Source organism: Garra rufa, chromosome 22, assembly GCF_049309525.1.
Source record: "Garra rufa chromosome 22, GarRuf1.0, whole genome shotgun sequence".
In the NCBI taxonomy this organism is placed as follows: domain Eukaryota; kingdom Metazoa; phylum Chordata; class Actinopteri; order Cypriniformes; family Cyprinidae; genus Garra; species Garra rufa.
This window is the reverse complement of record NC_133382.1, coordinates 31,996,981-32,018,439: the sequence shown is the minus strand read 5'-3', so window position 1 is coordinate 32,018,439 and position 21,459 is coordinate 31,996,981. Positions and strand designations below refer to the sequence as shown.

The 21,459-nt window shown below is 36.9% G+C and overlaps 3 protein-coding genes across 7 annotated transcripts in view; 2 read left to right on the top strand and 1 right to left on the bottom strand.

Moving 5' to 3' along the window:
* The window catches only part of slc38a10 (solute carrier family 38 member 10), a 36,922-nt gene extending 29,320 nt beyond the window's left edge, over positions 1 to 7,602 (top strand). For 2 of the 5 annotated variants that reach the window (XM_073828288.1, XM_073828287.1), the window contains exons 14-18: positions 19 to 471; positions 686 to 784; positions 2,256 to 2,276; positions 3,545 to 3,802; positions 3,956 to 7,602. In XM_073828288.1, coding sequence (XP_073684389.1) covers positions 19 to 471; positions 686 to 784; positions 2,256 to 2,276; positions 3,545 to 3,802; positions 3,956 to 5,136 — 2,012 coding nt within the window. In that variant the 3' untranslated portion in view covers positions 5,137 to 7,602. The remainder of the gene's footprint in view (positions 1 to 18; positions 472 to 685; positions 785 to 2,255; positions 2,277 to 3,544; positions 3,803 to 3,955) is intronic. The other 3 variants (XM_073828289.1, XM_073828291.1, XM_073828290.1) reach the window with 3 other exon arrangements.
* A 1,655-nt stretch (positions 7,603 to 9,257) lies between these two features.
* Positions 9,258 to 11,154, bottom strand: ndufaf8 (NADH:ubiquinone oxidoreductase complex assembly factor 8). Its single transcript, XM_073828980.1, has 3 exons — positions 10,819 to 11,154; positions 10,593 to 10,703; positions 9,258 to 9,498 (listed from the first exon to the last, which is right to left on the bottom strand). The coding sequence occupies exons 1-3, from the start codon at positions 10,897 to 10,899 to the stop codon at positions 9,478 to 9,480; spliced, it is 213 nt and encodes a 70-aa protein (XP_073685081.1). The 5' UTR covers positions 10,900 to 11,154; the 3' UTR covers positions 9,258 to 9,477.
* A 281-nt stretch (positions 11,155 to 11,435) lies between these two features.
* On the top strand, positions 11,436 to 21,074 carry tepsin (TEPSIN adaptor related protein complex 4 accessory protein). The gene is made up of 13 exons (XM_073828380.1): positions 11,436 to 11,560; positions 12,887 to 12,959; positions 13,047 to 13,138; positions 13,282 to 13,375; positions 14,540 to 14,607; positions 15,231 to 15,312; positions 15,877 to 15,945; positions 16,043 to 16,231; positions 16,312 to 16,498; positions 17,621 to 17,734; positions 17,875 to 17,953; positions 18,224 to 18,358; positions 19,503 to 21,074. The coding sequence occupies exons 1-13, from the start codon at positions 11,522 to 11,524 to the stop codon at positions 19,965 to 19,967; spliced, it is 1,686 nt and encodes a 561-aa protein (XP_073684481.1). The 5' UTR covers positions 11,436 to 11,521; the 3' UTR covers positions 19,968 to 21,074.
* Positions 21,075 to 21,459: the final 385 nt, after the last annotated feature.

The window sequence follows — 21,459 nt, the reverse complement described above, 5'->3', positions numbered from 1 at the left end:
GCTTCTTTTCTTCTACAGGTGTTGCGGTCCCAGAAGGGGAAGCTCATCGCCATGAGCCGCCCATCCCTCATGACAGAGTTCAGATAGATGAGATCAAAAACCAGGAGGAGCTAGAGGAAGAAAAGAAGCAACCTATAGTTGTGGAGGAAGAAAATAAACGACCTGCCAAAGAGGAGGAGGAGCTTCTTGCTGAGCAGGGGGCGGGCCAAGCACAAGAGGTGGATGCTGTAAAAGAAGAGGAGTCAAAACAAGAAAAAGAAGATACAGTGAAAAGAGCTGTTGATCATGCAGTTAATGAAGTGTTGGACAAGCCAAAAAATCCAGAGGATCTGAAGAAGGTTGAGGCCTTGGTGGTCCATAAGGAACCAGAAAACCTGCCGGAAGTGAGAGAACAGCATGATGAGAATGAAGCACCCCGAGAGAAGAAGCCAGAGGAGATGGACAAAGCCCCTGAACTCCACGGTGAGAAATGTAAGCGAGCACATTAGCATCTTCATAAAATGTAAACATTTAGTTTCTGTTCAACGTACATGACTGATAAACTCTTAAGTGGCTTGTAAACAGCGTCTTTGACCTTTTGTTTTTATTAATATTCTTTTGATATGACATGGCACATCATAAGGTCCACGCATATGACCTTTTCCACTCTGTAATGATTTGTTCATTCATTGACTGCTTTCTGCAGCGAAGGAGAAGTTTGTTGTGCAGGAGCACAAGGAACAGAAGGTTCCAGATGGGAAGGATGGAGGGGTGGACAAGGATGGAGATGGGGACAAGATGGAAGGTGAGTGCTTTATCAATCACAAAACTGACAAAACATTGTCCAGAATCTATAGGAAATGTGATTTGAAATATAGTGTTTTCAGTTCAGTCATTCACTGAGATGTTTGAGCTCCCAGGTGCGATCTTTGCTTCTCTTTGCCTAATTCTGTTCTAATTCACTCCTTGCTGGATGGTTTTGAACTGGCTTTATTTTCATATTTTTAATTTTTAATTTTAATTTAAGTTAAACATTTCTATTTAGCTTTGCTTTTGTTAGTTTTAATTCATCATAAACTTTAGTTAATTGCGAAGACAACATGCTTAATTTTCATTACGTTTTTTTTAATGTAATATTTATATTTTATTTTATTTCATTTCAGCTTTATTTCAATTGCCGAAAATTATTTTTAATAGTTTTAGTTTTAGGGATAGTTCACTCAAAAATAATGAAAATTCTGTCATTAATTACTTACCCTCAACCCGTAAGACCTTCGTTCATCTTCGGAACACAAATTAAGATATTTTTGATGAAATCCGAGAGCTTTCTGACCCTGCATAGACAGCAATGCAACTGACACATTTAAGGTACAGAAAGGTAGTAAGGACATCCTTAAAATAGTCCATGTGACATCAGTGGTTCAACTGTAATGTTATGAAGCTACAAGAATACTTTTTGTGCGCAAAGAAAACAAAAATATGACTTTATTCAATAAATTCTTCTCTTCCATGTCAGTCTTCACCCCACATTCAGGAGAGTACGAAGACTGACACAGAAGAGAAGAAATTGTTGAATAAAGTTATTTTTTTTGCAATACAATAAGTATTCTCAAAGCTTCATCACATTACGGTTGAACCACTGATGTCACATGGACTATTTTAAGGATGTCCTTACTACCTTTCTGGGCCTTGAATGTGTCAGTTGCATTTCTGTCTGTGCATAGTCAGAAAGCTTTTGGATTTCATCAAAAATATCTTAATTTGTGCTCTGAAGAAGAATCAAGGTCTTGTCTTACAGGTTTGAAGTAACATGAAGGTGAGAAATTAATGACAGAATTTTAATTTTTGGGTGAACTTTCACTTTAACCATAACAACACTGATAATAAGCAATGCAATGCTGTGCTGTCATAACTCTTATTATATTGTTAATTTTAGCATGACTAGAACACAGTATTGACCAATATGATAATACATATACTACGCTTTTTTAAAACTTTCAGTATTTTTGCTTTGTACAATTTACCATTTTTCTTTTCCAAATGCTTGTTTTACTTTCTCTCAGCAAACTGGCCAACATCTGAAATGTCACATTGCATTGCTGCACTCAGATATACTGCAAAGATGCACCGAATCCTAAATCTCTGTCTCTTCCACGTGGCTTGTTTTTTATTAAGGCACTTTGCCCTCTTTCTGCTGTCTTTTTCTCTTTTGTTCTTCTTCGATTTCTTATCTTCCTCCGCCATTCTGTTGTGCCATGGACTCCTGCCTCCTACAGTGATTAAAAAGATTGTTGCAGGTATGAGATGATGTGTGTCTTATGTCTGCTTTTCTCACTCCACTCAGTCTGTCTTCTTTGCTGTTATTTTTAACAGTCATCCTCTCACACTTCATCCCTTATAGCTGTTAATAACCAATAGTCTGTTAACTCACATTGACCATTATTTTAGTTTACAGATGTGTGTACTGTAGTATAGCTCTGGAAAAATAACTAAACAGTCATCTAGTATCAATTGGGATCTTTTGTCTTTCTCTTGTTTGATGATAAAAGTGATTTCTTTGGTAAAATTCCATATTGATGTTGTTAGGGTTTCATATTGGATAGCAACCACGTAGCAATGCATTCTAGCAACCATCTAGCAACTGTTGAGCAGTGCACTACAAATTACACAGAATAATATAGTAATCACCTTGCTAGCAATGCCCTACTAACCGCATAGAATCTTCCTAGAAACCACCTAAAAACGTAACAGTGCTCTAGAAACTCAAAACAGTTCTGAACATAGCTTAAAAAATAGACAAAGTTTTTAAGCCAACTTCAACATCATGGTTGCAGGTTTTGTATAGGCAGGCACCACTAACATTTTCTTAAGAAAAACTAAAAATCTATTTTTTTGCCTTGTCATTTTTAATGATGCTTCTTAATTTAATAAACAATCACACTGATGAGTATGTTTGACCACAGTTAAAGGGATAGTTCACCCAAAAATGAAAATTCTGTCATTAATTTCTCACTCTCATGTCGTTCCAAATCCGTAAGACCTTTGTTCATCTTCAGAACACAAATTAAGATATTTTTGTTAAAATCCGAGAGCTTCCTGACCCTCCATAGACAGCAATGCAACTGACACATTCAAGCCCCAGTTATTAAGAACATCATTAAAATAGTCCATGTGACATCAGTGGTTCAACTGTAATTTTGTAAAGCTACCAGAATACTTTTGTACGAAGAAAACAAATATAAAAAATGGTTGAACCACTAGACTATTATATTATAGTTACATAGACTATTTTATTGATATCCTTAGTACCTTTATAGGCATTGAATACGATAATTGTGTTGCTGTCTATGCAGGGTCAGAAAGCTTTTGAATTTAATCAGAAATATCTTAATTTATGTTCCAAAGATGAACAAAGATCTTACAGGTTTGAAATGATGTAAGGTTAAGTAATTACTGAGAGAACTTTATTTTTGCATGAACTATCCCTTACATTATAAGCTTATAAGCATCCTGCAATGTATTGATTGTAACTTCTCTTTTTCCTTTCTGCTTGGCTGATCCTCAGAGGGTCAGTTGGACCATGCTGTCCTGCTCCAGGTAATTAAGGAGCAGCAGGAACAGCAGAAAAGGCTTCTGGACCAACAGGAAAAACTCCTGGCTGTGATTGAGGAGCAACACAAGGAGATCCACCAAATTAAGGAGGGAGATGAAGAACCAAAAGACCAGCAGAAAAGACATGTGGACCATGAGGAAAAACACTTAGATGTGAATGAGGAGGTCCATCAAGTAATGGAAGGAGAAGCTGAACCAAAGGCGCAAGAAGGTGAGTCTAAAAAGTCACCGAACTTGTCTAGATGTAAATGTGGTGAAAAATAAAAAAAGAGAATTCAATTAACCTTTAGTATTACCAGTGTTGATGCTTCCTGCTGAAGTGATCTTGCATGCAGTGCAGTAATGAAACACATGTCTTTTTCAGGAGAGGGTGCAGGTAAGGAGGAGAATGTCGTGCAGAGGCAGGTCGAAGGTATGGAAGGGGCAGTGATGCCTAAAGTTGCTGCTGTTGCTCCAGACCAATTCCAGCAGCCCCAGGCAGAGCCGGTGCATGTAGTTGAAGCTGTCGCAGCGCATGAAAACCCAGAAGCAAAAGATGCTCACGTCGCAGTCGATCTTCACAACAATGCCCTTGAAGCAGTGCAAGATGGAGATGTTAAAGTTCCCAAGAAGGAGGAGGTGGAGCTGAAAAACCAAGCAGGCCACGACGGAGCACTACCTCTAGAAGTCGGTGCCCGAGGTGTTCCTCTACGTCAACGAGAACCAGAACCAGCCAAAATCAATCCCGACGCTCTTGCAGAAGAAGAGGAGAGAGTGAGGCAGAAACTGGCCGAACTGGAAGCAGAGAAGGAGAGAATAGAGAAAGAAAAGTTGGAGAAGGAAAGAATCGAGAAGGAGGTGCAGGCCCGTGTCGAGAAGGAGCGGAAGGAACGAGAAAGACGAGAGGAAGAGGCACGTGAGCAGGAGCTAGAACGTGTGCGGCAGCAAAAGGATCAGCTAGAGAAGGAAAGGCTCGAAGCGGAGAAGTTGAGACTTGAAAGAGAGAAGATGGATAAAGAGATCATAGAGCGTGCCGAGAAGGAGAAACGATTGTTGGAGCACAAGGAGCGGCTAGACCAGCTGCAGCAGGTCATCGATGCGCGACATGTGCAGCAGGGCAAGGAAAGTCTTGAAGATGAGAGTTTGAAACGGGAACGAGAGAAGACTGATAAAGAGATCATGGAGCGTGCCGAGAAAGAGAAAAGGATACTCGAGCATAAAGAACGACTAGACAAACTACAGCAGGCCATTGACGCAAAGAAGGATGCCGATGCCCCCAAAGAGGAAATCCTGCCACTGCCTAAACAAAAAGGAGGCAGGGACTTGAAGGAGAATGTAGTTCCAGAAGAAGAGGAGAAGAAAGAGGAAAAGAGGAGCAGAGAGAATGGAGGATTGGACCTTAAGAGAAGACGCAGAGCTGTGGACCCTGAGGGTGGAGGAGGCCCTGACCTGGATCTTCTGTGGGACGTAGGAGGTTTAGACTTACAGGGACAGCTCCTGGCGGGATCTCTGATTCACACACGCCAGCTTAAACAAACGTTTCAATACAAGGAGAATGAAGAGTAGAGTTACAACCTCTGCAACCTTTTAAATGGACCTCTCAAAAACTACATGATCTATCCTCCTTGTTTTAAAAGTAGATGCCTTTGTCTAAGACACAACATTCCTTTTGGGTTCATGATGACAGTGGGCACTTTGATTTGATCCTTTAGTTCTCCACCAGGAACACTGAATCCACGGTCCCTTATGAGCTTCCATTATTGTTTTGTGTGAGATTTTGCTGAATCTGGTGCAATAAACGAAATGTCTCCTGTAATAAACTGAGCGGGCATCACATTAAAAACAAGCCTTGATGGGCACACAGGGCATTTCAGAATATTGTGTTTTGGACCATCACATAGGAAAACGGCACAAGTATACCCCCTTGTGGCTGCTATGCTAAATTGTATGGCACGTTCTAAAATGTAATGTCACTATTGCATACTTCCTTATTGAGGTTTTATCTTCTGTGAATGAAAATAGAAGCCGGGTTAATATGAGATGCGGTTTTAAAAATGCAGCTTTTATCTTCCTCTAGAAGCTTTATTTTTCTTCTCTAGGAACTGGTGGACCATTTATTGCACAAAGTGTTTTCAATCAGCTATTGTGTTTAATGAAAATGGAGTGTTAATGTTACCTTGGCCAACATGTTCAATGGTCCGTCTGGTTTCTAGAGTAGTGACATGTTCTTATTTGAAACTACGGTCACTCTGTTATAACATATTTGTTTTTTCAGCACACTGTAGTGGAATTGAAAACTCTTGGGAGTCCAGAGACTTCCTTAATGGTTTTGATGAAACTTTTTGTTTTCTTTTTAAATGCAATCAAATTTAGGTCTTTTGAACAAGTGTCTTTTTTTTCGATGTGTGTCTTCAAGATCAGACTTTCCTTCCAAATAGTATATTTAAAAGTTAGCTATTATATAAATATTTGAATCATGTTCCAGGTTTTACTTTTTTTGATCAGTTGCTAGCTGAGTTTTCTTTTCTGTTTGTTTCAGTCTGTTTAAATTGTTTATAACTAAAGTATTCAGCTCTCATCTTTTGAGGTTGATCTGAAATTGGACCTTACAGTTGAGGTCAAATGTTTACATCCCCCTTTTCAGAATCTGCAAAATGTGAATTATTTTACCAAAATATGAGGGATCATACAAAGTGCATGTTATTGTTTATTTAGTACTGACCTAAATAAGGTCAGTAAGGGTGAAAACCTTTTGAATTTGAAGATCAGGGTAAACTTAACTTATTTTGTCTTCTGGGAAACATGTAACTATCTTCTATAGCCTCTGAAGGGCAGTACTAAATTAAAAAATATGATATTTAGGCAAAATAAGAAAAATGTACACATCTCCATTCTGTTCAAAAGTTTTCACCCCCGGCTCTTAATGCATAATTTTTCCTTCTGGAGCATCAGTGAGTGTTTGAACCTTCTCTAATAGTTGTATATGAGTCCCTCAGTTGTCCCAGTTGATCTTAAAATCATACAGTCATTGTTGGAAAGGGTTCAAATACACAAAAATGCTGGAAAACCAAAGAATTGGTGGGACCTGAAGCATTTTTAACTGTTCAGGACAAAAGGGACTGATGAACAATTATCACTAAACAACACCAAAAAAACAGCTGTGGATCATTCATGTAACAGCACAGTATTAAGAATCAAGTGTATGTAAACTTTTGAACGGGGTCATTTTTATAAATTCAACTATTATTTTCTCTTGTGGACTATATGTAAACATCTGTTATGTGAAATATTTTATTCAGGTTAGTGCTAAATAAACACTAACATGCATTTTGTATGATCCCTCTTATTTTGGTAAAATAATTAACATTTTGCAGATTCTGAAAGGGGGGTGTAAACTTTTGACCTCAACTGTAACACTTTTTGAAAGTACTCGGCTTTTATCTTTTGTGGTTGATCTGAAATGGGACCTTACATATATTCCAGATTTAGTGTTGAACATAACTTTATTGTTTCCCAGTCAGTTCCTTGTTTCCACTGTGCAGTGGTTTTCTTTTCAGGGTTGCATTGCTTTTTCTCTTGTACATTCCACATTTTTGCCTATGAAGATGATTCTGGTCAGTGCCTTATGGGGTTTGTGTTCTGCAGTGATGTGTATGTGAAGTCTGTTACACCCACACTGTGTGTGGATTGCCTCTTTTTGTCCCCCCTCTGCATTTTCTATACCTTGCTGGTTAAACTAGTCAGGGTAATAGACTGTATTCTCTTGAATTTGCTTTTGTGGATGTTTTTAAAATTGCTATTTTAAAAGAACATATGGTTTGAAGTCATAAGAGATTGATGGAATGCTGTTTGCCTTAGTGGGCAGTAACACTGCTCACTTGTCCATATACAGTTACCAGATGATGTGTAGATCTCTAAAAATAGCCCAAGTTACATGTTTGGAGATTTCAAAGGGTTGATGACTCTTTGAGCAAACCATTATATTTTGTTCTTTAATTGGGGTAAATTAATAAACTTATTTATGTAACAGCAGCTCTTTGTGAAATGTTTTGTGTTGCTTGCATCATACTTCTTCTGTTCGTCTTTTAAATTGTATGTTTATTAGGGGTGTGTGATAATGACAAAAGATATCTCGATAACGATTGTGCTTGTACCTTGCCAGGTTTAGGACTGCCGTGGACAGCTGACTTCCAAAGCGTTTGATTTGCTTCGACTTCACTGTAAAAAAAATTTCACCAGATTTAACTTAAAAACCTAAGTTCAGCAGCTGCCTTAAGTTTTTAAGTTAAATCTGCTTAAAACTACGTCATTAACTTATTACAATTAAAATTAGTTGATTTAACTTATTTAAATGACTTAAGTTGATTTAACTTAACATTTTAAGGCAGCTGCTAAACTTAAGTTTTTTTGGTGAAAACAGTGTTCCAAAGGTTAGTTCGCAGGAGAAACAGAAATTAACTTTCAAGTTTAAATAGATTTGTACCTTTTTAATGGGCATTTTTACCTTTACAAGGTCATTTTTTCTAACCTAATGAAATGTATGCATGACCTTTTGTGTCAAATTCTTATATTGGATCGATAAATTTAGATTACTGATATTTGGGGGCGAAAATACTGGGTAAATTATCTACTTTATTCTTTAACGCAGATGTAAGCCTAAGAATATAGTCTCTCAAGTAATATGAAGTCATTAATACAGCATGTATGATAACTATACAGGAGTTTGAAATGTTTAAAACATTTACAAATCACTGGTTGACTTGTATTGGCATAATGAAAGGCATTGAGGCACTATTTGCTAATTTAATGCTCACTGTGCACAGAACTGATCGTCTGCGTAACCCTTTTTAACGTCAAGACAAGTTCCCCTAAACCATTAGATTTTATAGCCAATTTGGACCAAACACAGTCATTTCCACAAGACCATTCTTTTTCAATTAACACCTTGTAGTGCACTGAAAAAAGTGTGAATCAAGCACATATGAAGAACGGCCACAAACAATGGTTGTGACTAAGCTGAAGCATAACCTGTAGCATGTCTTTTCGTATAGAAATACAGGTTATTGCTTTGCTGGAAATGTTTATACTGCCATTCTTCGTTCCTCTAATTGGCTGGTTGAGTTGTTTGTTGATCCCCACTCATTAGTGGCTGCCTTTACGGCCCTTTTATCAATTAGCATGTGGCTAATGAGGGTGCAGGTTGTGCAGGAAGGGTGTATTTAACAGTGGCACGGCTTTACATTCCATACGAGATGACTAAGAGCCCATAATTTTTGTGGTGCCGGTGACATACGCCCCACGGATACACATTAATCAGCTGGCCTTTCATGTTTCACCCCGGTTTTGTTTGATTGGAAACAAAACCTCTAAAACTGCCATCCTAGATTTTAGGAGCGAAGCCAAATTTGGAGTCTGACTCGAGTGCTGATCTGCAATCGGCGGTCAAGGGTGTGATAATGACCACCCATCACGTAACACCTCATATCTCACTTCCCATTTTGCCGTTCCCTCATCAATTACACACTCCGAACAACGCACAATGTCTGGTTATCATTAGCCCGTCTCTTTTATCCCAATTCTGATATATCGATATGTGGAAACAGCAAAGTAATGATGCAGATGGTCATATAATTCAGTCCAAACTGCCTCTATATATTATATTGTAATGTTATGTCTGAACAAAGGAAGAGAGTTATGATTTCACTTTTTATAAAAAGACACTTTGTGGTTTTCTGCACATAATTATTAAACACATTATTATATATTTATGTATATTTACAGAGAGAAAAAGAGAGAAAAGCCACTATTAAAAAAACATGGAAGTTATTCATCTCCAGAGATGTTTCACTAGCTAATTATAATGATTTCCAACACTGTCAAGATGAACATATTTATTCATGATGTTCTTCACTTTACTCCCTTTTTCGCCTGCAAATATAAAACAATTAGTTAGGAAAGGCCAGTAAAATACATTACTAGTCAAAAGTTTTCAAACATTAAGATTTGTAATGTTTTTTGTCTAAATTTTAAGTCACCAAGCCTGCATTTATTTGATCCAAAGTACAAGAAAAACAGTAAAATTCTGAAATATTTGTACTATTTAAAAGAACTGTTTTCTATTTGCATATACTTTAAAATTTAATTTATTTTTATGATTTTAAAGCTGAATTTTTAGCATTATTACTCCAGTTACATGATCCTTCAGAAATCATTCGAATATTCTGATTTGCTGCTCAAAAACATTTGTTATTATTATTATGCTGAAAACAGCCGAGTAGAATTTATTCAGGTTTCTTTGATAAATGTAAAGTTTAGAGAAACAGCTTTTTTCTGAAATAGAAATCTTTCGTAACATTATACATGTCTTGGTCGTCACTTTTGATTAATTTAAAGCATCAATTTTGAATACTTTTATCCAAAAAATGTGTACTGACTCCAAGCTTACAAAAGTTTTTATTTCAGATAAATGTGATCTTTGGATCTTTCTATTCATCTAATAATCCTGACAAAGTTTACTCAACTGTTTTAAATATTAATAATAATATTAAAAATATTTCCTGAACAGCAAATCAGCATATTAGAATGATTTCTAAAGGATCATGTGACACTGAAGACTGGAGTAATGATGCTGAAAATGTAGATTTCATCACAGAAATAAATTACATTTTAAAATATATTCAAATAGAAAGCAGTTACTTTAAATAGATAAAAAAAATATTTCACAATATTACTGCTTTTACAGTATTTTCGATCAAATAAATGCAGGCTTGGTGAGCAGAAAAGACTTACAGACATTAAAAATCTTACTGTTCAAAACATTTGACTCGCAGTGTATATACATAATGTAATTTTACAAAATTCTCCCCAAAAGATATTTATAAACATTAATATTAACTGATTCATAATTAAACTACACAATAATTTATGTAGAAAATTTATAATATTTTGTATAAATGGGTTACTTTTTAAGAAATACTTGTCTATGTGCTGCATAATTGCAAAAAAAAAAAAAAAACACTCACAGCTGATTGAAAGCAGTTTTTCAGTGCTTCAAATTCTTTGACACACATGTTTTTGGTCAGCTCCTGTTTGCCAGTGGTTGTGGAGGCCACACATTTACCATAAGCGGCTGCCTAATGATATAATAACAGAAAAACAGACAAACACACAACAACAAAAGGATAAATGCATAATATAGTGCATGATATATAAGCAATACTGAGGAAGGAATACTGAATAAACGTGTACCTCTCCTGAACATTGAGCTAAAAGCTCTGGGAAGAGTCTCATTCTCGCTCTGCTCCGAGTCCAAACATTTGAACTAGACATAGTTAAAACACTTCAAAATATACTAGAGTAATTCTTATTTAGCAGCAAAATCTGTTAATAATCCCAAGTTCATTTAAAAATCACTGAGCCGGCTCATAATGTGTATATTCAACACGGACAGCGCCATGTTTTTGACCTCTGTGATAACGTGTGTAAACCTCCCATTGAAAATTAACTGACCAATCAAAGCGTTCACCTGGAACCAGAAGCATAAGCAGTTCTTTACGATTGGATGTTTTCTTTCTGTTGTAGTTTCCTAGTTGTGGTGGAGAGCCAGTCGTAACATGGAGATGTTTTCAAAGACATTCAGGATTTCGAGAATGCACTCTACGTTAACTTCCGCATTCGATCACGTGTTCTTTAGACCCACTACTACGCGTTTGCGAATCGATTCTTTTGAACCGATCATTCCAGAGTAGTTCGTGAAGGAATTGGTTCAAATGATTCATCGAAAAGATTCGACTCTCAAAGCGGGCATCGCTACGTCAAACTGAGGTGGTCGAGCTAAACAGAGGTCCGTATGTGGTTTGTGAAGACATTCTTGGGCAGGCAGGACCTGCACTGTCACCCGCCCTGTGAGCAATGGTACATAGACAGGCGAAAAAACATAAATTTCCTCACCATGGCTTCATTATTGGAACGGTTGGTTTTCCTACAAAAAGTACGTATCTGTGGAACTGGGGAAATAACGTCCATTTCGGCTATCTTTGACGCAAAACCTGGTTTTCTACGTTGTTTGTTGGATATCTGGCGTTAGCAGGGGTTAAATACATAAATAGGCAGTTTATCTCTGCATATAATTGATATTTCTGTTTACAGACAGTGGAGAAACACAACCGAAACTACCATGGTACTACCTTGTTGTTTTAAAAAAAATATACCATTGTCTTTTTCACATGTACCTAACATGAGTACCTATGGTCTACCTATAGTAATACTACTGCTGTTTTTAAGTTCCTTGGAGTGCAATATAAATACCATGGTACACTCAGTGACATAATATAGAAATGTACCATGGTATTACTCTAATTGTGCAATGGTACTGACTTTGTAAGTGGATTTAGATGGTAATAGCACTGTACTGTGATCTTGGACCACAAAATAATAAGGGTAAATTTTGTTTTAATTTGAGATATCTGAAAGCTGACTAAATAAGCTTTTCATTGATGTATGGTTTGTTAGATTAGGACAATAATTGGCAGAGATACAACTATTTTAATAGGATATCTGTAAAAAAAAAATCTAAATATTGAGAAAATCGCTTTTATAGTTGTCCAAATGACGTTCTTTGCCATGCATATTACTAATCAAAAGTTAAGTTTTGATATATGTGACCCTGGACCACAAAACCAGTCATAAGTGTAAATTTGTCGAAATTGAGATTCTTACGTCATCTGAAAGCTGAGTAAATAAGCTTTCCATTGATATATTGTTTGTTAAAATAGGGTAATGTTTGTCTGAGATACAACTATTTGAAATCCTGGAATCTGAGGGTGCAAAAAAATCTAAATATTGAGAAAATCGCCTTAAAAATTGTCCAATTGAAGTTCTTAGCAATGCATATTACTAATCAAAAATCAAGTTTTTATATATTTATGGTAGAAAATTTACAAAATATCTTCATGGAGCATGATCTTCACTTAATATGCAAATGATTTTTGGCATAAAAGAAAAATCGATAATTTTGACCCATACAATGTATTTTTGGCTATTGCTACAAATATACCCGTGCTACTTAAGACTGGTTTTGTGGTCCAGGGTCACATATTTACGGTAGAAAATTAACAAAATATCTTCATGGAACATGATCTTTACTTAATACCGTAATGATTTTTAGCATAAAATAGAAATTGATCATTTTGACCCATACAATGTATTTTTGGTTATTGCTACAACTATATCCATGCTACTTAAGTTTTGTGGTCCAGGGTCACATATAATGATTCTTTGGAAGACAAATTTGCTCATCTCTTTTTTTGTGCCTTAGGTGCCAACGCTTATGCGAGCAACATCAGATGACGAATCGCCTTGTCCCGGCTATCTCTTTGAAGAAATCGGCAGTATCCTTTTTTGCCATTACATGAGAGAATAGAACAGAATAATGAATGCTCTGTTATCATTGGACCTTAACTGTCATGATGTTTAAGAAATTTCCCATGAGTCAGTGGGCTGCTGCCAGTGTCTTCTTGAGTACCTCTTGGAGAGATTACAGGTGGAGTCCTGCCACGTCAAACTTAAGGTGAGATTGGGTGGGTTGCCTCTGGGATAAAAATCAAAGGGCGGTAGGTTCAAACCCTGACAAGGGTAATTCATGAACTTTTTTTTCAGCTCAGTGTTTTTGAATGTTTTGAAATCTTGGCTTTTGTTGTAACCCTGTCCAAGGTCCTGAAGATTCTCCTGCATTTATGTGGCAATGGACCACCTCACCTTCTCACAGAGCTACGGCGGAATGCTACATTTATACAAGAAGTAATTGGTAAGCAGATCTGTTCAGTTCAAGATAAAAGCTGTAGCACTTTTTAAAGGATGTCATATTGAAGGGATAGCTTACCCAACCCATGAAAATTCTGTTATTAATTACTCACCCTTATGTTCTTCCAAACCTGTAACTTTTGTTCATCTTTGAAACACAAATTAAGATATTTTTCATGAAATCTGAGAGCTCTCTGATCCTCCATAAGGGTCTTACCACGTTCAAGGCCCAGAAAGGTACCAAGAACATTGACAAAATAGTCCCTCAGTGGTTCAACCGTAATTTTATGACGCTACGAGTGCGCAAAGAAAACACAGAAGAGGAATTGTTGAATAAAGTAATTATTTTGGTTTTCTTTGCACACAAAAAGTATTCTCATAGCTTCATAAAATTAAGGTTGAACCACTGATGTCACATGGATTATTTTAACAATGTCCTTATCACCTTGCTGGGCCTTCAACCTGTCAGTTGCGTTGCTGTCTACGCAGGTCAGAAAGCACATGTATTTGATCAAAAATCTCTTAATTTGTGTTCCAAAGATGAACAAAGGTCTTATGGGTTTGGAACAAAATAAGGGTGAGTAATTTTTCTGTGAACTATCCCTTTAACTGATTCTGAAAAGTGGGTGTACACATAAAACCATAATGTTTCAAAAACAACTCTTACAGTCAAGATGCAGTGATTTCTGAAACCCATTTTACTTGATGAAACGGTATATTCAGTAAGATAAAAATGTAGGGTGTGACTTAGTTTTAGCCACTGGGAATTGATTGGATTGTTAATTGGATTGGAAAGTGGTCTCTGTATGACGTGAAAAATGGGATGGACTGGTGACGCCAGCCAAACTGGGAAGTCATTTAAAGGCAATGCAATAATTTATACTGTGACTAAAGTTTGCAAAGACCTATGTGTCTTGAGTACAAAGTCGGCATATTAGAATGATTTCTAAAGGATCATGTGACACTGAAGACTGGAATAATGATGCTAAAAACACAGAAATGAACCATCACAGGAATAAATTACATTTTAAAATATATTAAAACGGAATTGTAATATTATTGTGCATTACTGTTTTTACTCTATTTTTTTAGCAAATAAATGCTGCCTTGGTGAGCATAAGAGGCTCCACTAATAAAAACAATAAAAAATGTCTTCCTTTTTTTTAAGCCTACAGTGGTCCCCCAGACCCCATCCATGGAAATGCTCTCTTTCAGAAAGTCAGAAGCTCAGCTCAGGTAAAACTGTCTCTCTGTTCAGAAAAATGGATATCATTGATCAATTAAAGGGATAGTTCACCCAAAAATGAAATTAATTACTCACTCTCACGCTCCAAACCCATAAGACCTTCATTCATCTTCTGAACACAAATTAAGATATTTTTGATGAAATCCAAGAGCTTTGCATAGACAGCCATGTAATTATCACATTCACAGTCATTATTTTTGTTTTCTATGTGCACAAAAAGTATTCTGTTAGTGTCATAACATTAGGTTGAACCACTGATGCCACATGGACTATTTTAACGATCTTCTGTTCTTACTATCTATGAATGTGGTAATTACATTGCTGTCTAGGTAGGGTCAGAAAGCATTTGGATTTCATCAAACATATCTTAATTTGTTTTCCAAAGATAAACGAAGGTATGGAACTACATGAGGGTGAGAAATTAATGACTTTAATTAATGACTTTAAACAGTACAACCATTCCTATGACCAATACTTTTTTGTAGTCAAGATTCTATTTATATAAAATGTGCAAAACATAATACAGAAAGCAGTCACTTGTCTGTATATTATCTGTGTATGTTTCCTGTTATGTATTAATACCTGAATTGAGCCAGTGTTTGTTTCTATGCAGGAGTTGGCTAGCCTGCTCTTTAACGATACCATGTCCCCAGATTCTGGATTGTCTCCAAACAAAACAGTGACACAATCTGTGGGTGAGTGAACCAGGATTTGTGTTTTTGAATGCTTCTATTTAGCTTGTTTTATGTTAAAAGTATTACAGTATTAACACAAAAGCGTTACAGTATGTGCATGATATATGTGACCCTGGACCACAAAACCAGTCATAAGGGTCAATTTTCTGAAATTGAGAGTTATACATCATCTGAAAGCTGAATAAATAAGCTTTTCATCAATGTATGGTTAGGATATATATGTTAGGATAGGACAGTATTTGGCCGAGACGCAACTATTTGAAAATCTGGAATGAGTGAGAGTGCAAAAATCAAAATATTGAGAAAATCGCCTGGAAGTTGTTCAAATTAAGTTCTTAGCAATGCATAGTATTAATTAAAAATTAGGTTTTGATATATTTACGATACAAAATATCCTCATGGAACATGATCTTTACTTAATATTCTAATGATTTTTGGCATAAAAGAAAAATCGCTAAATTTTACCCATACAATGTATTTTTGGCTATTGCTACAAATATATCCATGCTGCCTAAGACTGGTTTTGTGGTGCAGGGTCACATGCTCTAAGATTTTTGTTCACAGGAATGGGTTCAGAGTCGCTTCGGTCTGGCATGCAAGGGTTCGGATACAGCCCAGGAAGAAAAGAGTCCAGTAAGTTAGACATTTAATATCATTCATCCTACTCCTGAACTCAACTAATATTTATAACTGAAAGGCATCCTGTCTTATGTTTACCTCACTTGTTCAGGTGGAGGGACTCTATTGGACAAGATTCAAAAAGCTGCCGAAGTGGTTGCCAGCGCTGTCCTTCCTCCAACAGAGCATCCTGGCATCCGTCTCCATGACAACCACTACCACGCTGTGGTGGCGCCCTCTGCTACTGTGGAGATGGCAGTGCCAGCATGTGCCTACAACATCCAGTCCCACGGCCACAGAAGTGAGCCATGCACTTATTTTAAAAGCTGGTCAAGTGGATGTTAAGAATGTCAAAGAAATGACTGTTTCTCCTCCTCTCAGCGTCTCACAGGTGCCCAGGGCAGGCTGGTGGAGGCTGGGAGGAAACGGACAGTGGGCACAGCTCCTCCCACAACTCATCTCAGGAGACTGCGGAAGCCAGCCAGACCTCATTGGGAGGAAGCAGTAAGTCAGGCGGCTCGGGCAGTCACTCCGGGGCGAGTCGGGAAAGCGGTGACCTATCGGAGCGGTAAGGAACAGAATGCTACAGGGCTTTTGTCCTTGATGGAGGGCAGCGTACAATGCTTTCTCAAGTGTTTGAGATCATTACATCAGTTCATTGCATAGCTAAGAGGAAATTTAATGCTGGCATCTAATTTCTAGTATTTAAAAAACAGCATCCAGTGTAATTTATCATAATTTGCAACAAAATCACACACAAGAAATAAAATGTATCCACCTTTTTCCTCAATGTGGAAGTAAACCTATGGGTGAGACTTTAAGTTCATTAGCCGCTATAGGAAAATAACGAGAAGAATAACAACTTAAAGGGATAGTTCATCCAAAAATGAAAATTTGATGTTTATCTGCTTACTCCCAGGACATCCAAGATGTAGGTGAAATCGATTCTTCAGTAGAACACAAATGAGGATTTTAAACTCAAACCGTTGCGGTCTGTCAATCATATAATGACAATCACTGGGACCCACAGCTTTGAAAGTCAAAAAAACGTACACAGACAAAACCAAATTAAACCCTGTGGCGATACATTGAGGTTTTAACACATGAAACAATTGGTTTGTGCAAGAAACTGAACAGTATATATACAATTTTTTTACTTGTTTGAACTTGTTCACAACAGCCAGCGCAGAGTGTTGACTTTTCACTGACTCCCAACTTTTGAGCCTGATCAACTTGCTTGCTCTTTGTCACACGACGGCTGTTGTGAACGCACTTAGGACAGTTGGACATTGGACTGATTATTTCGTGTCTTAAGACCTCAGTGTATCATCACGAGCCGCAGGGTTTAATTTGGTTTTGTCTGTGTATGTTTTTTAAAGCCATGCAGACTGCAATGGTTTGAGTTTGTGTTCTAATGAAGAAACAAAGTCACCTACATCTTGGATGCCCTGGGGGTAAACAGATCACCAAACTTAATTTTTTGGGTGAACTATCCCTTTAAGCAGTAAACAGTAAAACTGTTTGCACTACAAACCAGTGTGCTCATATTTAAGATAATGGTAAGCCACACCAATTTGCAATATCATGTTTTTTACAGCTAAAAAAGTCACAAAACATTATTATTTTATTAAAAACGGGATTCTTTTTAGGTTTCACATTATTTTGTGATATTTGTGTTCACTTGATTCAGTGTGGAGGCCATTCAGTTGGGGGACTGTGGTCAGGAGATGGCACTTATCAACCGACTGACCGGCGGTTCCAAAGTCTTCCTGTCCAGAGATGAGAGCCAGCACTTTATCAAAGAGTAAATGATTCATTATGAAACTTATGCATGATTTTGGCATCAGTGTAGCCAAATTTCGATCTCCAGTATACCCTTAGGTTGTAATGTCAGTGTCATAGCTAAAATTGGTTAAGTCTTTAAGATTCTATATTTTCTTTTAGATGCTCCACTCTCAACTGTGAGGTCGTCGTTGAACTTCTGTCTCGCAAACTCCAAGACCACACACAAATCATCCAAATGGTAAAGTCTTAGGTCAAGAATATTATTTCAAATAAACATATCCTAAATGTGTTATTTAAAGAGATAGTTCACCCAAAAATGAAAATTCACATATTTTTGATAATATCTGAGAGCTTTCTGACCCTGCATAGAAAGCAACATAACTGAGACGTTCAAGGCCTAGAAAGGTAGTAAAGACATCATTAAAATAGTCCATGTGGCATCAGTGGTTCACAAAGCTCTTGGATTTCATCAAAAACATCATAACCAATTTGTATTTCCTTCCTGCAGAGGGCGTTGTGTGCTCTGGCCTGCCTGATGTCTTCAGATTTCCTCTCTCTAGACCATATTTACAATATTACACACAAACGCCTGGCACAACTTAGCGAAGGAACCACAGGCCCTGTCGCCAACAAGGCAACCAAGGTAACACTTGCCCTACACAGTTTTTCTAAATAAAATGAGTCTATTAAAACATAGATTGGACTCATTGGAGTATGTTTTACAAAAAATATTTCATTCTTTCTACTTTTAAATGTCACCTTTAAAAGATTAGTTCACTTCCAGAAAAAACATTTTCTGATAATTTACTCATCCCCATGTCATCCAAGATGTTCATGTCTTTCTTTCTTCAGTTCGAAAAGAAATTAAGGTTTTTGAGGAAAACATTCCAGGATTTTTCTCCATATAATAGACTTCAATGGTGGCCAACGAGTTGAAGGTCCAAATTGCATTTTCAACGCAGCTTTAAATGGCTCCACACGATCCCAGCCGAGGAATACGGCTAGTGAATAATATCTAGTGAAACGATCTGTCATTTTCTAAACCCCCACCCCCCAATTTATATACTTTTTAACCACAAATGCCTGTCTTGCACTAGCTGAACCTCAGGCATTACAAAGGTCACATGTGACATAGACAGAAGTACCGACCCAGTGTTTACAAAGCAAACCTGCAAAGAAACGCCCTTTATAAAAAAAGGTAAAATAACGATGTTGGATGATTTTGAAGTTGGAGGAGAAAATGTGATGGAGTTTTTCACCCTACTCTGCCTTTTTGAACCAAAGTACATAGATGAAGAATTAACCGTGTGTAACCTTTCCAATGTGATTATGTAATGTGTGAGGTCGAGCTAGTCCAAGACGAGAATTTGTGGTTGAAAGTATATACATTTTTATTTATTTTTTAGAAAATTACCAATCGTTTCGCTAGACAAGAAGACCCTTATTTTTCGGCTGGGATCATGTAGAGCCCTTTGAAGCTGCACTAAAACTGCAGTTTGAACCTTCAACCCGTTGATCGCTATCAAAGTCCACTATATGAAAAAAAAAAATCCTGAAAACCCTCATTTTTTCTGGATTTGAGAAAGAAAGACAGGAACATCTTGGATGACATGGGGGTGAGTAAATTATCAGGAAATTATTATTATGGAAATGAACTAATCTTTCTCATTTTGTGACTAATTGTGAAAATTACTAGCAATTTCTGAGCTGTTTCTACACCAGTTTTCAGTGTAGTGTTATTATCTTTGTAATTATGTAGCGCTAACAGATTGCTTTTGTTTAATTAGCTCTTAAGGCAGTTTGAGGCCTTGCTCGGTTGTGTCACAAATTCCAAATGTGACCGTGCTGGGCGTCCAACCTCTGCCAGCTCTTCGCTTTCAGATCAGCCTTCTGATCCGGGACAACTAGGAGAAAACCCATCAGAAGAGACCTCATCTACACAACATCTACATGGTAACGTCACTGCATCTGCATCTCATATGAAAAAACTACAAAAAGGCGGCAAACACAGGAACATGGAAACCTCTAAAATCTCAGAACAGCCCAGACTGTCACTCTTCAGTGGAATGGAGCTAGTCAACAGAAGCAAACCTGTATGTTTGGTTGAGCCTGTTCCTGTCGAGTCAGACACCCAGATAAGTGTAGAAGCCACTACAGGCACAGACTGTGCAATTAAGAAAAGCTGTGAGAGAACTGCAAGCTCACACACATCTAGTGAGCAAGTGTCTGCCTTCTCTTTCCTCAATCTCTGATGCCCACATTCATTTATGGTTATGTAAATAAATTAATTCTATTCTAATTCTGATATAATAATTGCTGCAAGTGACCACATTTACATGCACATGGTACTTTTAGTGGTAACCTGGTTTCCATGACCTGATTAAAGCAATATTCAGACTTGTGCTTGTATTAATCATAACTTTGAGTCACGTAAACACCTTATTAGTAAGATCAACTGTTTATTTATATCTGTGCATGTCTAAAATGTATGTAGTTAGAAGTGAACAATGTTGGAACAAAGAGGAGCCTTTTTTTATTTTTTTTAAGATGAACATTAAAATATCATGTCCCACACTACCCTTCAAAAGTTTGGGATGAATTGCCATTACAGAAAAAAAATATATATTTAAATAGAAAACAGCTATTTTAAATTGTAAAAATATTTCACACTATTATTGTTTTTGCTATATTTTTGTTTAAACAAATGAAGCCTTTGTGAAATCTTACCAACCCCAAACTTTTTGAGAAAGTAGTGTACATTTTGCATGTCATTGTGCTCCGAGTTGTTGCCATTATTTGTTCAGAATTGCTCAAATCTCCAGTATTTCCACCAGAGAATAGCAGGAAAAAAACATGTATATGCTGACTATATGTATACAGGAATATACCAGTTGCTGTGAATTATTTTTTTATCCTAATCATGCAAATGATTTTGCATGTAAATGTGGTCACAGTCTTAACCACTATTTGGTTAACATCTGCATCCTGCTATTGCAAATGCAACATACTCTTTACTCACGGTCTCAATGCTGCTAGTGGTTCACTTTAAAAGTTCAGACTGCGAATAAGTCTAGTCTTGTTGATGAGTAATGGTACAACTCTGCAGATCATTCTGAATTCATTAAGATCCATTTGAGAAAACTCAGGATGCTTTTCTGTTGTGGTGTTAAACACGAGTGTTACTGCAATGGTTGCTACTATTTGCACTACAGTCCTTCCTCTTACTAAAAGCACTTATGTCTTCCTGTGTGTATTATAAAATAAGAACAAACTTTAACACCCACATTGAGTTTAATCCGAATACATCCTGCCAAAACAATGTCTACCTTATGTGCAAATATATAAAGAACTGTCTTGTGTGAACGTGTTCTAGTATTTAAACTTATAAAACTACACTACCAGTCAAAGGTTTTTTGAGATTTTTAGTCTCTTCTGCTCATCAAGCCAGCATTTATTTGATTCAAAGTACAGCAAAAACAGTACAACTTTGAAATATTTTTACTATTTGAATATAATTTAAAATGTAATTTATTCATGGGATCAAATCTACATTTTCAGCATCATTACTCCAGTCTTCAATGATCCTTCAGAAATCATTTGAATAGGTTGATTTGCTGTTCAAGAAACGTTTTAGGGGTTTAAGCACGTAGCTATTGTAATTGTTAGAATTGCTAAGGATTACCAATCTCCACGTAAAACTGATTGTGCAGACCAAACCGTAAATCGTAGAAACTTGAAACTTGG

Bases quoted from the DNA above. Each gene is read 5' to 3' on its own strand.
- ndufaf8 (XM_073828980.1), bottom strand. From the start codon at position 10,899: ATGTCTAGTTCAAATGTTTGGACTCGGAGCAGAGCGAGAATGAGACTC. The intron at 10,704-10,818 runs GTACACGTTTAT...TTATATCATTAG, and splicing joins TAGCTCAATGTTCAGGAGAG to GCAGCCGCTTATGGTAAATG. The intron at 9,499-10,592 runs GTGAGTGTTTTT...TTATATTTGCAG, and splicing joins AAAACTGCTTTCAATCAGCT to GCGAAAAAGGGAGTAAAGTG.
- tepsin (XM_073828380.1), top strand. From the start codon at position 11,522: ATGGCTTCATTATTGGAACGGTTGGTTTTCCTACAAAAA. The intron at 12,960-13,046 runs GTATCCTTTTTT...ATGATGTTTAAG, and splicing joins TCTCTTTGAAGAAATCGGCA to AAATTTCCCATGAGTCAGTG. The intron at 15,313-15,876 runs GTGAGTGAACCA...TTTTGTTCACAG, and splicing joins AACAGTGACACAATCTGTGG to GAATGGGTTCAGAGTCGCTT.